Raw genomic sequence first — 14,092 nt, 5'->3', positions numbered from 1 at the left:
CCTTATTATTTATGAGTTGAAAGAGAACTGTCTTTTATTGAATGGAAACAAACGGAATCTATGGTTGATCAGTCATGTGACTGTCGGACATGACAACAAAAAAAGCAACTTCTACAAAGGCAACTCGGCTGTAGTGAGCTGGTTGGTGTCTACTGCAAAGAGATACTGCACTTTATGCTAGCGTCGAACAAATGAGTTCCGCAATTTCGCCTACAAATGTACGTTTTCAAGAATAAAGGCACTCATCTTTGAAATTGCATCAACTATGAAGAGTTAACGATAGCTGCCTTGAGACAAAACAATGCTTAGTTTTTCTTCTTTCACTCATGACAATGAGATCTAATTAACTATTAACTGCTGAATCAATCAGAATAGTTAAACATGACGTGTATGGAAAAAGTAGGATGTCTTTAAAAAAACTTTTATTGCGTAAATAAAGCGAGCGTCAGCGAAGCGAGTAAGCCTCGTTGCTGTTAAGTGAAAAATGTGAACGAAAGAAGAAGAAATGGAAAAAATGGACGGAGACTGGAGTAGGAGAGAAAGTGGAGACAGGTAATGGAGGACGCTTATCTGTTGCAGAGATTACATGTGTAAATTTGTTGGGTTTGGTGTAGATCTTTCACATTTCTCGAACTTCTCAAATAATCTGCTTATACGCTAAGTATATAAGCCTTGCCTTGCCAGATAATAAGTTTATTAAGTGCGTAAAAGTCCCTCTTATGAACGAATGCTTTTGTGGCAAAATTTTGTGGGACCGGCTCTCGTAAGCTGACACGCCTTTCCAGCCGTTGCAAAACTTGGTATAGCCATGGCAGATATTGATTGCCATGGGCCTCTAATGACTGGATGGTGATGGGAGTTGGCCCAGGTCTACGGTGGAAACAAAATTGTCGATCAAAAGTGGTTCCAAAGGGGTTTCGCGAATTATGGGCCAGTGGCCCTCGCCAGTTGCGGCTATTTCGTATGCGTATGTGGCGAATTTGCGTCTGCTGGCCACTAACACACCTCTCAAAAACCAACCATCAAAATCATCGTTGAATCTGACAAAAAAAAGTTTGTGGTAAATCGCTCAAAATTGGTAGAGATGTGATTGACAAAATTCGTGGCGTATTCGCGTGCAAAAGTGGTGATCATGGGTGTATGTCTATATAGCTGTTGTTGTAGGTTATTAGGGAAGGAGAGGACGGAATTCTTGATATATATCCTTGATCCATTGGGCAGCGGTGCGACCGCGGTCTATGGTTTGGTAAAAAACAGCGTAAACAAAATCTTGATTGATGGCTGGGAACTGTCTATCCCGCAGTCGATGTAGTAACAAGAAGTTCATAAACAAGCTGGCGACACAACAACAATTTCGATACTTCTTGACTCTACTATTCCCACCAATATCCATTTGTTTGCCAATGAGAATACAATTAACGGCCTTGCACGCGATCGATCCACTACTTGAAGTTTTTACACCTGCTTATCTCCACCATGTACTTGTCACGTTTGAATTGTTGCGATTTCCCAGAGAAAATATAATGAGTACATCTTTCGTCCCAATTGTTCTGATTATCAGCCTTGCGAATAAGGTCCATTTTTCCAGCATAGCGAGAGTATTGCGAGATATTATTTCTCGTAGTTTCAGTAGAGGCAGAAGTAAGAGACAGTCAGGAAACATTATACAGTCAGTCCAGTCAATCAGTCAGAAATCAGTAACAGTCAGAAAGGAGAAGAAGAGATTTTTTTATATCAAGAGCCGTAGCCCTTCATCATATAGAATAACATAGATGAGCATATAACATAGTTTTTCAGACAAAAGTAGAGGAATGGCATAGATAATTACCAGGCAGCTTTCTGTTTTAATCGCGACGATTTTTATCCAAAGCTTGAAGTTTGCAGTTGTCGATATTAAGACGTTGGTCTTCCATGAAAGCGTCTTTGTCCTCTTGCGACGTGGTAATGTTGAAGTGGAATTTGAGGACGGTGATGCTTACGTTGATAAAAGATGGGTAGTCTTTCTCGTTGAAGCGTCTAGTTAAATTCGTAACTTGGGTATTAAGTTTTTGGAGTAGTAGATGGTTGTTATTATACACTTTTAGAGAGAGTTTAATGGATTCCTGTACTATTTCGCAGAATAGAGACCAGTCAACTTTCTTTGCTGGGAAGTTGGATACCCACTGTAGACTATTGAGAAAAACTTTGGAACTGTATGAGTTTGGCGAGCTGGTTCAGTTTGGACGACTTGAAGTACGTCTTCATGGTGAGAGCGCTGCAGCGTAAGAGGTGGAGCCTCTTTCTTGAGCGTAACTTGCCATAGTAGAGTAAAAGATATAGGTATGGTGTACGTATATCTTCGAATAAAAATCGCAATAGCGCGAGAGGGACGTTAGGATTATCCTTTCACGAACATGTGCGTTCGCTTCTTCAAACGATATATCCTCTCGAAAGAATTGCTTGGATGACCCAGACTGTCAAACATATCGTAGACGGTAGACAACAGCGTGATTCAGAAATTTTACAAACACAAAAATTCTGACGTAAAGTAATAAATGGAAGTGGCTTCTGAAATTCATGCTGTAATCAAAATTTGTCCCCACTACCTTAAGCACTGCAGTCTGTTCGTAAGATCAGAGTAGTTAATCGTTTAACTATGTCTTGGCGCAGTCCAAAATATCCCCACAACTGAATCACTACATCTATTAGCATTCTGTTCGCAGGATCAAGTTTGTTGATTATTTTATGGTGTCTTAGCGCAGTGACGGTACCGCAGCATCGATGGTGGAAGCAGAATGTGCTGCGTTTCCATGGTACCTTCGAGTCCTGCCAGATTTTCCGTGTTATCCTTTGCACCACTCACGGCTGTTGCTACACACGACAGAACCTCTCCCGGCATCTTTTAGAGAAGCATCAGTGAAAACGTAGAGAGCGGCAGAGAATCGAATCGTCGAGTCAATTGAACGACATCGCTACCTCTAGTGCTGATGGTGTGCAGCCCCGAGATGGTACTAACGAGATTCTCGGGCTGCCGGCCGCACTCGGCTTCCTCTACCACTTCCCTGACTGCGACTTTCGTTCGATTAAATACGGTTTCCGATGATACAGAAACTGGCGGTGGATCGACCTCTCATTCTCCCGGCTCAAGAACACACCCAGTTCACATCCCCTTCAGCCTCATCACCTTGTACAGAGACCGGATTTGGAAACACTATAGTGAAGAGCATCAGTGGCAAGTTCTGCATCAAGGGACTATGCCATGGAATGAGGCATACATACAGACGATATTTCTGCAGAAGCGATACCAACAGTACTTTGCAGTAGTTCTGGCAGACCAGGTCCACCAGTCCGCTACCCCACAGTATATAAGCAAGCCTTGTGGATGGCCGTCGGGAACTATACATCGATTCTATCACAGTTGATCTACGACTGCAAGATGTTGGTACTTGCCAAAGTGTTAGCGGTGGCCGGGGATAACCAGGATGCGGACATTGGTGCTATGATCGCTGATATTCGAGACCAGTGGCTGTCGAATGACATGGAAGGTCCCGTTGTTGAATTGCTAGAGAATCGGCTAGTCGGCTTCCGGATTGGCAAGACCGACATTCCACCAGCACAGATACACTGGCATGCCAATCGATGGCCAGTTCGTTACCTTCTCCCGGAAGTCGCTCAGCTCGTTACCCAGTTTCTAGCCTAGTTCAGCCGTTCCGTACGTTCCTCCATGATGAGGCACCGGGCTTTGGAACCGTCTCTGACTACTTGTGGTCCCGCGACATTGGTCCGTAGGGAGAGGATGCGATGACGCGGGTCCTGGTTGATGCCGAGAAGCGCATTCTTGGTAAGCATATCCATGTCCGGGCTTGGCGACAAATCACGGTGGGTATCGCACAACAGAAATTCTCAAACGCCGAGGCGAATCTGATGATCGGGGATGGTGGAAATGACGATGAGACAGATCCAGCACTCGGCAGCATGTCGGACGCGTTCCATTGGCAGGCCGGCCATACCCCCCACACCGGTAATCGAAACTATGCTGTAACAGCGAACTTTCGGGGTGGGTTAACGGACGCCAGACTCCAAGAGTACTACCATGTCAGTCGGGTTCTGGCACCAGCTCGTGCGCGATCCTATTCGTTTCAAGCCTGTTCTTATCCGTCCGTATGAGATGGCCAATCATGTTCTGGAACAGGATGTCATGAATCAAGTGTAAGTCATATTTTATTGCGTCAATCCGTGATGTTAACTTTTCCTAACATTTGCATGGTAGGAGCATGTCAGGTAATGCTGCGAATTCCCGATACTTCCACAGCTTTACGAGGTTTTATAGTAATCCTGCAATACTATAGGCGTTTCATCCCGAACTGTTCTGAACTACTGGCTCCTCTGACAAAAAGACTGAGAATGTTCGTCATTTCCAAGAAGAGTGGAGGTTTCCGCCCCTTCTTCAACCTGCGATCTTTGAACCAAATTGTCGAGTGCCCACATTCCAAGATGGAAAACATCCAACAAGTAATCAAACTGATCAATCGAGACGACTTTTACACCTCTCAACGAAAATTGAATCTCCATTTCGCTGGATTATTGAAGCGAACAACAATTTCCTTATTTGCAATGATCGTCTACTACTCCGTTCAAGCGACGTCAGGATGAGGAGCAAGAGAGCCCGATTGTACGGCGCATCGCGCAACGTATAGCGTCTGCTCGGACTCGGTGCCGATGGCGTATGGACCAAGCGATGGAGGTGCTCCAACGGATGTATGGCGCGAATGCCCAGTATCGAAGCAGTGGGCAGCAGCAGGCTATGGAGTATATTATGGAGAGCATTTGCCAAGTCCTGGCGATCCTACGGACCAGCGAGGGAAAGAGTCTTCTTTATCTCCTTCCTTGTCAACTCCCTGGTATAGCTGACACTGTTAACTGCGGTCTCTTTTTTTTTCAAGCGCAAAGTGCTTTTATATGGCTTGTTCGTAGGACTTAACAACCTCCAAATAGATTCATCTTTTCGCTCGCTAAGCTGTTCAATACCGCTAAGTCGATAAAAAGATCAGTTAAAAATCATGTCACAAGACTCTCCAGAAACTATTCAAGAACTAAGAGATCAATTGATCCAACAAAAGTCACTAATCGATTTTCAAACTAGTCGACTCGAGAGGCTGATGCAACAACAAGGTGTCCCTGGAATTCCAAACACTAATGAGGTGCAGATGTCAGACACACCTTTTCTACATGATCTCCCGGTCAGACCATCTTACGATTGGACTCCCTCACCGGAGCCTGCCTCTCTGATGCCTTCTGGACAACAAGATATCTTCCTTCAAGTACTGGACGCGGACACCAGGAAAAACATGGTAGAACAATACCCAGTAATTGCTGGAGTCCGATACACACCGCCACAGTGACTTCCACTTGCTGCCCGTAAATATAACAAGTCTCAAATCCGCGAAGATGACAATCTTCAACGTATCTAACACGCTATCTCTGCTGCACTTCGCCCTTTAGATGTGTTAGCGCATATGCTTCTACCCTTAGTGCCATCAGAAGATGTGGGTCGGGTTTACTCCGCTATTGAAAATAAAAGGAAAAGATGAAACAGCACTCATAGCTGGAGGTTGTAGGCCGTTGGACTTAACACTAATCGTTAGGAGCGAAGTGATTAAAAATTGCCTATAGCTTACACTGTTAACTACAGCCTAGTTTTTTACAAGTGCTAAGTGCTTGGTATTGAGTAGTTCTTAAGGTTAATAACAGTGACCGAGGCAACCTGTTTGCAGCATTACCTTGTTTTCTATGATATATGTTGATCTGCTGTAAGTGTCAAGAAAATTCGGTGTACAAAGTCGATATTTCATTCATCAATATTAGCTGACTTATGCAATTTCAATTTCAATTTTATGTTTTGGTGTTAACATTTTGCATTCTGGACACAATGGTCCAACCTTTGAAGTGTTTTCTTCATTATTGTCTGTAAATTTGTATTTCTGAACGGTAATTCATCGAAACCATTGACAACATGAGGTATGTTTCTCTAATTTGCTAGGCTTGACACTCTGCTAGCGGATATGGTTCTAAGGATGGGTGCTTTCATTTTTTCATAAACGAGCATCTTTAGCCGACATTTCAGAATTCATTTGTTGAATACGAGCATAAAGTACAGTATCTCTTTGCCGTCGACATCAAGCAGCTCACCTTAGCGTAGTTGCCTTTTGTAAATTTGCCTTTCATCGAAATATACGTATTTATGTCATAAAAACACATGGCATGCATCTTCCTGTACCATTTACACCAAATGCTCAAATCGGTCATCCATGACAGCAGCGGTATACTGGAGAGCTCATAGATGTCGCAGGGCGAGTTTGAGTCTACAGAACTTAGGCATTCACCGGAGAAAATGAACATTAATGCTCACCACTAAGGTCGATGTTATCATCCATAACCGAAAGTCAACTTACCTGGTCCTGGTGTTCAAATGATCTATCAGTGATAAGGGCAAATCGATTGGTTGAGTTGATGCCGCGTAGGAGTGTTCGAGTTTGAATCGTTTATATCTGCCGATGGCGATTATGAAATAATGGGAGAATATGACATATGAGAATAAAATGATGTAGAAATGGACTGAAGTTGGAAATGAACGGAATGGAGTTGGGTAAGGGTGGAATGTACAACGACATTCATGTCTTTTCCAATAGGACAAAATGGGATTCAAGGATCAAAGAAATATTTGAAAGGCCGCTGGTGTTAAAATTTCGTTTGGCCGCCTCTCTATTCTGAAGTAGGTTTGTGCATTTGTATTGTATCACTCAAGCTCTTAAGGCTCAGTTCTGTATTTTTACATATAAGCACAGTCTTCTAATACGTTGGTTTTATAAATGAAGCGCTATACGTTTCACTGCGCTTTCAAGTAAGCAAGAGCTGCCCTGATAGTTATCTTTACCAGTCCAATAGTCATAAGATCGATGCGTTGTAAAATTGAACCTACAGCAGCCTAACTGCACTATTCCGTGAGACATCCTATAAACCTTGAACTTATTGAATTTTTTTTCCAATAATTCTCTATATCATTCGTTGAAGTCCATCGGACTTATGAACATGAGTCCAAAGATGTCCCTTTCTCCAGCTCTACTCATGCTTCATATGCTGGAGTACATATCGACCAAGACTATATAGCTTGCACAGGTTTATTATTTGTAAATATAGCGAATGAAGGGAAATAATTATAGTATCTCTAGGCTCATATTCATTCAGTCCCTTGAACTGAGCTGAGAAATATAGTAAGATGCTCTCGGCCAGACCTTGTCATAAAGATGGTCGTGATAGTGTACTGTATGCCAGGATACTACCTGCGACGTCATTAATAACACTGTGTCTTCCCAAACTACAATTTCAAAATGTTCCTTTACAATGACGCTATAAAAATGATGTTTGATATTTAATATTTACTATCTCTTCCCATCCGATTCAATGGTATTATATGAGACGACGACGATAAGAAGAAGCTACCGTAAGGAATACAGCATTTTTCCTAAGGTAGATTCTCCATTCTGAAAGTAAGAGCCAATACTTTCTTCTTCATGCCAAACTTGGAATTCCCATTGCACTCAGCGAAGCGAGTAAGCCTCGTTGCTCTTGTCAAGTGAAAATGTGAATGAAGGAAGAAGAAAAAGGACGGAGACTGGAGTAGGAGAGAAAAGCACGTCTTCCAGCTTTTGTGAACGCACCTCGCCAGACAGTAGTGTGCGCTCGCTCATAGCCTTTTCGTAAACCAGGCGGCCCTCAGCTTCGGTGGCACAAAGAACAGCTCCGTTGATCTTGCCAGCGTCGATGGCGGTTTGGAAACTACTCTATAGAATCGGCCATGATGGTTGCAAACTATCCGTTCAATTTCAGTTGAAGAATAAAGTTGCTTTCTAGTTACAATTTTCCCATACCGTGGTTTATACATCATTTATTTTGTCAGCTAGTACCAGGATTGGCCGAGAAATTGTTGGGTTAGGTTTTACACCATGTGTCGAATTTTGCAACAGTTTCAAAGCAGACTGTGCCCGTCCGTTTGGGTTGAGTATGCAATTACGTTATATGAGGTTATAATACGCTTATCTAACTGGCCGTGCTTTTCTAAAGTGCTGAATGCATAATCAATGAGGTGAGAGTAAAAACCTGCTGTTTTCTATGGTTATATTTAAGTCTGAGATCTGGCATGGTTGCGGTGGAATATAGAGTCATACTCCACTTGCTCATCGAAGTATTGAACCAATTACGTATTGCATTTGTTTTTCCGCTTCGCAATGAGATTACCAGCCGACCACTCTTTCTAAATGTTTACCATCAATTTGATATACCGAATCGCAAAGCTTTATACCATAAAATATATGCAAAAGAAAAATAATAGCCATGTTTATGTATATGCATGTTCAAAGCAGCAAGAGCTAATTTTTATAGTTCAGTCCGGAGGACTTCCAAACATGAGCCTAGAAATGCTACTCCAGCGTACAGCTTTGGAGAACCTATAGCCTAAGGACGAAATTGATAATGTTGATGAGAATATCGAGAAAGGCGATGGTAAGATCTATGGAGGTAAAGTAATCGTTCTTTTGAACAAGCTTGATAACTTGTTGTAAGCTTTTCATCTTGAAATGGGTGTTTGTACGTAATGGTTGAGGGCTCGAAGATTGATGACTGGTAGGTAACCACCATTTTTCTTTGGAATGACGAACATTCGGAAAACCCTGGAGATTCCGATGCCGGTGCGATGGCCCGTTTTTGTAGTAAATCTGCTATCTCTTTCCTGATTAGTTGTCGTTGTTCTAAATTGTAAGGTATTGTTGGAAGCGTGTGTGAGGAGGTTGGAGGTTGTTGTCGGAAATGGATTTTGAAGCCTTCTTTGATAACCGAGTGGACCCATTTGCTGTCGGTAAGCCGAGTCCATGATGTGTAGAAGCGTTGTAGGCGGCCACCTACTGCTGAGTTATCGTGCTGTCTTTATTGGTGTTGGTATTTTGGTTGGTTCGAAATCGATTCTGGTTGTATGATCGAAAACGGGTTTGGTTTTCGGTGTTGTTGTTGTTTTTGAATCGTCGTTGATTATTCCAGCTGGCTATGGTTGACGGAGAACTCCCCCCGCCGCCGTGAACGGTGTCCCCGTGACAAATTTGCTTTTGTCTTTTTGGATATGCGTCCCGAATTGTCTTTTGAATTGTGGTGTTGTGTGATAAAGCTTCTTGAAACTTTTTTGGCTCCATGGTAAAATCCATCCCGTTTTCCGAAGGGACTTGGAAGGAGGGGTTGATTGCCCGTAGTGCAAGATTGTTTCTGGCGGTGTTAAGGGAGCCACATAGGTGTAACAGGAGCGTTCGGACGTCATTCAAAATGGCATACACTCTGTCGGTTTGCTCGGGAGGTATAAGAGGCTGAAGCGTGTGGCAAAGGACGTCAAAAGGGCGTGCAATAGCAGAAGCCGTGTATTGTAGGTTACGAAGTGTGTTGTCTTCTCTTAGTTGACCTTTGTTAAACTTTTTGAGGGCTTCTGGGACAGTGTTTGGAGGTGAATATTTCACACCTTGAATGGTAGGGTAGCGTTTCACAATGTTACGTCGGTCCGTATCGGGGAGAGTTTGGTGAAATAATGAACTGGACAGAGAGGGTATTCGTTGCAAGAGGGTCTGGTCAGGTTGCCATTCGTAACTGGGACGTACTGGTAGTTCATGTAAATTCGGCTGAGACGACACCATAGCCGGGGAAGAAACTACTTGAGGCTGTACCTGTGCCAAGAGTTGTTGGATAAGTTGACCTAGATGAGCCAATTGCTCAGCGATAGCGTCTATAGCAATATGAGAGTCTTGAGATTCCATCTAGTATCTTCAAAGCGGTTATGACCGGCGAAAGAAGAAAGATCAATAGTTTACACTTAGGACTCATATTTATAGTTTATTATCCTTTTATATATAAATTTAGCTGGAAATTTCGCGAATAAAGAAGAACTGATCACAGCATCTCTAGGCTCATGTTTGGAAGTCCGATGGACTTCACGAATTTTCTAGAGAATTTTTCAATTCGACAGAAAATTACTCCTGTATGCAAATACACTGTCGATATGCTATTCGAAATATTGAAGGGGTTGTTACAAGGACTTGGCAAAATTTTCACAGCAGTCCAGGCTAGTTTTGAAAACATGTGCAGTATACCGATGCGATTCCAAATCAAATTTTTCATCCTCATTCATTTCCGTCTGCAGTGCACTTAATTGTTCAAGTTAAATAGCCTCTCTGAGCTGCGATGGGTCTGAGCTGCCATCAAATATCGTGCTTTGATCCCTGAGTAAAATGATGGAAGACAATGATAGTATCCTTTCCATGTTCACGTTAATGGCAGTCTTCTGGCGTAAGTATCTGAGACTCGCATTTTGGTACTGGTAGATAGTGTCCCAGACGTCATCACCATACAGAATCCATTCTTCTTCACTTTCACGCTTAAATTCGAAGCCAAAGTCGGTAGGAACGGAGATAAGTGGGTCGTCATCATCATCAAAAGGATTTGCTCCAGATTGGTCTTGAACTCCTCAAGCAAGTTTCGATGCCGCCGGATTGATTCACCTCCTGTTGGCGACTCATGGCCATATCTTTTTTTACGCGCACATCTATCGAGATATAACTCAATCATTAGTATACATGTCCAAACCAAACATAATCACATGGTCCATCAAAGTCTTGCCTGACGCTTGACCCAATCCATCTGATAATGAAGGGGATTGTGAAGCTTCGTTGTTTCGCTGAAACGAACTACATATTGTACACGTTTTGAATAAGAGCGTAAGTCCTTCGAAATTCTTACTGTTGTTCACAATGTCCCTTCCAACTTAATCACTGCATCTTTTTGCAGTCTGCTCGTAAGATCAGAGTTGTTGATGGTAAATTATGTCTGAGCGCAGCCCAGAATGTCCCCACAACCTTAATCACTGCATCTTTGTCGCAGTCTGTTCCTAAAATCAGAGCATTTGATGGTCGAATAAAGTCTGGGCGTGTGAGCTGTATAACGTTGGGAAGCACAAGAAACGTGTAGTTGCTCGTAGGTCGGAGTAGGCAACACTCGGCAGACATACTCTGTGGGGGCAATCCATATTAGCATCAATGTATGGAGTCCAAACTGCAAAATCCCTGGTACGGCCAACCTTTTAATGATAGTCTCATCATTATCGCATAATTTGAAGAATTGGAGTAACTGGTCTTTCATCATTTTTGTCATCTTCAAGTTGCGCTCCAATAATAGCTCGGTATCTTCTTCGCTAGTGTAACTTCTTCCTGTCTCTCCAAGGCATACTCCACTTGCAACTTTCGTATCAAAAAATCTGCGCGGTGACCCATCATTTGACGCTTCATAAAGGTTTTTGAAGCTGCAATCCGATTTCCGTTCTGGTGAACACCAGAAGCTATGCTGGCAGATTATCCTCTAATTACAGAGACTCCATCAAGACCACCGAAGCACCTGTCAAAGGCACTCCATATATGAGTGATATACCATGATTCCAAATGTCCCCGAGACACTTGAGAGCCTTCTATCTCCATCATCACACTATGTACAACATTGCGGACTCAGTCCTTGTCATACGACTTCCTCCTGTCGTAAGCAACGTCAAAGCCTCTTTGTCTCCATAGGATTTTGCGTATTCTTGTTGATCTTTCAAGTTAAACTCATCAATGAAGGCAGCAAGATCACTTGGAAGTAACAGAAGTTTGGTACAGTTATGAGTCGCAATTCCGTGCACTTCTTCTTTTGTGAAAATGCTAAGCTGCAACCAAGTATCATCCATTGGATTGATGATGAATGAATGCGCTACATGCTCGTTATTGGACTGGAGCGCAAATCCATGTAGCACATCTTCCGCTTTTCTTCCACTTTTCAACTTCCACTTTCGAAAATCACCGAATGAAGCATACTGGCTGTCATGTTGTTGTAAAAGGTATAATTTTTCAGCAACATCCGGCGTAAGCAGGACTATAATACATTAATACTTCGATTTTTCAAAAGTACATACAATATTAGCATAAGACAACACAACTAACTATGAAATTAGTCATCCTACCTTTATGAATATGTTCATAGTAATATTTGAGTTCGTCACGGTACGAAAACCGGAGTTGGCAAATAGCGCACCCATAAAAGTTCACAGATTCTTCAGCCTCTTCTTCGACCGTAGATATCTTTAACAGTATAACATTGAATAGTGTAACTTCTTCCTTAGCAGCAAGTGTTTCAAGATTATTTTCGAATCACTATCAGTGCGATGTCCTTTCGCTCCAGGACCAATATCCACGTTAGAATGCATACGCGTTATATGTCGCCGAAGGCTGTTTCTGATATCAGTCCCCAATGAGTAAAGTGGGCATGGGTATTTGCGATCTTTTCCATCATGTGCAACATTTGAGTTCAACATTAGAGAAATGAGAAGGATTTCGCCTGCTTTCAGAAACAGCCCCTGCCATCTAAGCGCGGAGCCCCAAATCAAACGCATACAATTCATGTATATTACACAAGCACTCATGACAACAATGTTGATGGCATTATGGCTAGTAGTCTAACCAGCCTTTATGCTATCAGTCAGTCGAAGATTTTGATATTATTAATGGTTCAGTAGAATGATATACTCATTATCTTTCACACCTTTCGATTTGTCTTCGCTTCTTCCCCAATCAACCAATATGAAATTGGAGGACTCAAAACAGTGCGACATGGCGATAGGAATGAAAGCAGAATAGAAGGGTTTATTTCTTGTTATGGTATTTTGTACAGGTATATCACAACCACTACAATCGTTCAAAATGTTTGTTTTCCTCTATGACAAGTCTCCCCCAATCATAGCAATACTGAAAACAGGCACTGCTTTCGTAATGCAAGGCTGGTCAATAGGCATAGTAAGGAAAACGGGGTGTCAATGAAAAGGATCAGTATTAAAACTTGTTTTAAGAAATAAAAAGATGCGAAAAGGAAAATAGAAACATAAAAGTTTGATGAGAGAACGATAAAGGGCTGATTGATTGAGAAAAAATCAGAAAGGGCTGATGAAAAAGACATAAAGGAAGTACAGAGATGTTATATTGATGAAACCATTCTCTTCTTCATAATCTGATTACTCACTTTACCCTTTTTTCTTGCTTGACACATTCTTTTTTTTCCTCTCTCATCTCTCATCAATGTTACTTTTATCTTGCTCTTTCAAAACTTTCTCTTCTACCACGTTTCCCACTGAACGCAAAGCACAGCAAAAATCCAGTAAACGACATGTCGAGGAGGAAGGCTATAATTACAACGAACTGGCATATTTTGATGATGAAGAAGGGATGGAGAGGAAGAAATGGAGGATTTGAGAGGAGTGGAATTGGAGAAAGAGGTGTTTCGTTTACAGGATGGTGTTGATAGAATTTCAGACTGGAATGTCGACAAATGACTCGGTGAGAAATTCAGTAAGCGTCTGTTTAGCTTCAGATTGACACGATATAGATATCCAAGCGCGCTCTATTCAGCTGTAGCTTCTAAACGCAAGGTCAACTAGAAAAAGCCGGAGCAATCGACTTTGTGAAGCAATCCCATCCCCTAAGCAAGCGGACACCTCTTTGACCGCGATACTACGACCATATGAAGAAGAGACCGCCGGATCCCGTCCGATCTCCGCAGCTATATTTCTTACGGCTCCGTCAGTACTACCACTAGTTGTGGCAAAAATAATCTGATCATATTGTTTCCAAGTATACCAAATACAGCATCGGTCCGATTTCTATCAAAATTATTTTACATGTCTCAGAGAAAAAAGCGCAAGCAGAACTTGATCTTAACGCCAAGCCATACTGCCCAAATAAAAGAGCAAGGCGCAACCTGCCGCCTTGTAAATCTTCAATCCTAATACCCTCTTCCTCTCATCAAGGTTAACGCAATTTGGCCATTAGGTGGTATGTAAGCAGGTGATTTCTGGCGGATTCGCATATGGTTATACGGAAATGTTCAGATCAATGTTGGATAGGCTTAGGCGAAAGCGACTTACGCAATTCGAGGTGTGTCCAAGATACTCGAAGAGAGATGATTATACAACTGCTAATATCTTACAATCTGCACATGTTGCGGCAGA

The 14,092-nt window shown here is 42.3% G+C and overlaps 10 protein-coding genes across 10 annotated transcripts; 3 read left to right on the top strand and 7 right to left on the bottom strand.

Moving 5' to 3' along the window:
* Window positions 1-1,844: 1,844 nt before the first annotated feature.
* Window positions 1,845-2,244, bottom strand: K450DRAFT_276029 (uncharacterized protein; the record flags this gene model as incomplete). The annotated part of the gene is made up of 2 exons (XM_051593205.1): window positions 1,845-2,107; window positions 2,184-2,244. The coding sequence occupies 2 exons, from the start codon at window positions 2,242-2,244 to the stop codon at window positions 1,845-1,847; spliced, it is 324 nt and encodes a 107-aa protein (XP_051439999.1).
* Window positions 2,245-4,079: 1,835 nt separating this feature from the next.
* K450DRAFT_263862 (uncharacterized protein) lies at window positions 4,080-4,836 on the top strand. Its single transcript, XM_051592717.1, has 2 exons — window positions 4,080-4,188; window positions 4,250-4,836. Exon 2 carries the CDS (start codon window positions 4,264-4,266, stop codon window positions 4,630-4,632), a length of 369 nt encoding a protein of 122 aa, XP_051439998.1. The 5' UTR covers window positions 4,080-4,188; window positions 4,250-4,263; the 3' UTR covers window positions 4,633-4,836.
* K450DRAFT_263861 (uncharacterized protein) lies at window positions 4,836-5,521 on the top strand. The gene has a single exon (XM_051592716.1). The coding sequence runs from the start codon at window positions 5,040-5,042 to the stop codon at window positions 5,379-5,381; it is 342 nt and encodes a 113-aa protein (XP_051439997.1). The 5' UTR covers window positions 4,836-5,039; the 3' UTR covers window positions 5,382-5,521.
* A 362-nt stretch (window positions 5,522-5,883) lies between these two features.
* K450DRAFT_263853 (uncharacterized protein) lies at window positions 5,884-6,735 on the bottom strand. The gene is made up of 2 exons (XM_051592715.1): window positions 6,432-6,735; window positions 5,884-6,349 (listed from the first exon to the last, which is right to left on the bottom strand). Exon 2 carries the CDS (start codon window positions 6,283-6,285, stop codon window positions 6,100-6,102), a length of 186 nt encoding a protein of 61 aa, XP_051439996.1. The 5' UTR covers window positions 6,286-6,349; window positions 6,432-6,735; the 3' UTR covers window positions 5,884-6,099.
* An 842-nt stretch (window positions 6,736-7,577) lies between these two features.
* On the bottom strand, window positions 7,578-8,372 carry K450DRAFT_203236 (uncharacterized protein; the record flags this gene model as incomplete). The annotated part of the gene is made up of 3 exons (XM_051584708.1): window positions 7,578-7,820; window positions 8,051-8,102; window positions 8,275-8,372. The coding sequence occupies 3 exons, from the start codon at window positions 8,370-8,372 to the stop codon at window positions 7,578-7,580; spliced, it is 393 nt and encodes a 130-aa protein (XP_051439995.1).
* A 339-nt stretch (window positions 8,373-8,711) lies between these two features.
* Window positions 8,712-9,872, bottom strand: K450DRAFT_263847 (uncharacterized protein). Its single transcript, XM_051592714.1, has one exon. It carries the CDS (start codon window positions 9,825-9,827, stop codon window positions 8,934-8,936), a length of 894 nt encoding a protein of 297 aa, XP_051439994.1. The 5' UTR covers window positions 9,828-9,872; the 3' UTR covers window positions 8,712-8,933.
* Window positions 9,873-10,275: 403 nt separating this feature from the next.
* Window positions 10,276-10,735, bottom strand: K450DRAFT_263845 (uncharacterized protein). Its single transcript, XM_051592713.1, has one exon. The coding sequence runs from the start codon at window positions 10,633-10,635 to the stop codon at window positions 10,333-10,335; it is 303 nt and encodes a 100-aa protein (XP_051439993.1). The 5' UTR covers window positions 10,636-10,735; the 3' UTR covers window positions 10,276-10,332.
* A 32-nt stretch (window positions 10,736-10,767) lies between these two features.
* On the bottom strand, window positions 10,768-12,482 carry K450DRAFT_263841 (uncharacterized protein). The gene is made up of 4 exons (XM_051592712.1): window positions 12,056-12,482; window positions 11,896-11,967; window positions 11,144-11,241; window positions 10,768-11,075 (listed from the first exon to the last, which is right to left on the bottom strand). Exons 1-4 carry the CDS (start codon window positions 12,128-12,130, stop codon window positions 10,961-10,963), a joined length of 360 nt encoding a protein of 119 aa, XP_051439992.1. The 5' UTR covers window positions 12,131-12,482; the 3' UTR covers window positions 10,768-10,960.
* Window positions 11,935-12,482, bottom strand: K450DRAFT_263840 (uncharacterized protein). The gene is made up of 2 exons (XM_051592711.1): window positions 12,056-12,482; window positions 11,935-11,967 (listed from the first exon to the last, which is right to left on the bottom strand). The coding sequence occupies exon 1, from the start codon at window positions 12,404-12,406 to the stop codon at window positions 12,176-12,178; it is 231 nt and encodes a 76-aa protein (XP_051439991.1). The 5' UTR covers window positions 12,407-12,482; the 3' UTR covers window positions 11,935-11,967; window positions 12,056-12,175.
* Window positions 12,483-12,603: 121 nt separating this feature from the next.
* On the top strand, window positions 12,604-12,990 carry K450DRAFT_263838 (uncharacterized protein). Its single transcript, XM_051592710.1, has one exon. It carries the CDS (start codon window positions 12,747-12,749, stop codon window positions 12,906-12,908), a length of 162 nt encoding a protein of 53 aa, XP_051439990.1. The 5' UTR covers window positions 12,604-12,746; the 3' UTR covers window positions 12,909-12,990.
* Window positions 12,991-14,092: the final 1,102 nt, after the last annotated feature.

Source organism: Umbelopsis ramanniana (assembly GCF_025399195.1).
Source record: "Umbelopsis ramanniana AG unplaced genomic scaffold K450scaffold_123, whole genome shotgun sequence".
NCBI lineage: Eukaryota > Fungi > Mucoromycota > Umbelopsidomycetes > Umbelopsidales > Umbelopsidaceae > Umbelopsis > Umbelopsis ramanniana.
Note: the sequence above shows the minus strand (reverse complement) of the source record. Positions and strands in the feature narration are given on the sequence as shown.

Bases quoted from the DNA above. Each gene is read 5' to 3' on its own strand.
- K450DRAFT_263840 (XM_051592711.1), bottom strand. From the start codon at position 12,406: ATGTTGAACTCAAATGTTGCACATGATGGAAAAGATCGCAAATACCCA.
- K450DRAFT_263841 (XM_051592712.1), bottom strand. From the start codon at position 12,130: ATGGGTGCGCTATTTGCCAACTCCGGTTTTCGTACCGTGACGAACTCA. The intron at 11,968-12,055 runs GTAGGATGACTA...AATGTATTATAG, and splicing joins CTATGAACATATTCATAAAG to TCCTGCTTACGCCGGATGTT. The intron at 11,076-11,143 runs GTTGGCCGTACC...TTGCCCCCACAG, and splicing joins GATGAGACTATCATTAAAAG to AGTATGTCTGCCGAGTGTTG.
- K450DRAFT_263847 (XM_051592714.1), bottom strand. From the start codon at position 9,827: ATGGAATCTCAAGACTCTCATATTGCTATAGACGCTATCGCTGAGCAA.
- K450DRAFT_263862 (XM_051592717.1), top strand. From the start codon at position 4,264: ATGCTGCGAATTCCCGATACTTCCACAGCTTTACGAGGTTTTATAGTA.
- K450DRAFT_263838 (XM_051592710.1), top strand. From the start codon at position 12,747: ATGGTATTTTGTACAGGTATATCACAACCACTACAATCGTTCAAAATG.
- K450DRAFT_263861 (XM_051592716.1), top strand. From the start codon at position 5,040: ATGTCACAAGACTCTCCAGAAACTATTCAAGAACTAAGAGATCAATTG.
- K450DRAFT_263845 (XM_051592713.1), bottom strand. From the start codon at position 10,635: ATGATTGAGTTATATCTCGATAGATGTGCGCGTAAAAAAAGATATGGC.
- K450DRAFT_263853 (XM_051592715.1), bottom strand. From the start codon at position 6,285: ATGACCGATTTGAGCATTTGGTGTAAATGGTACAGGAAGATGCATGCC.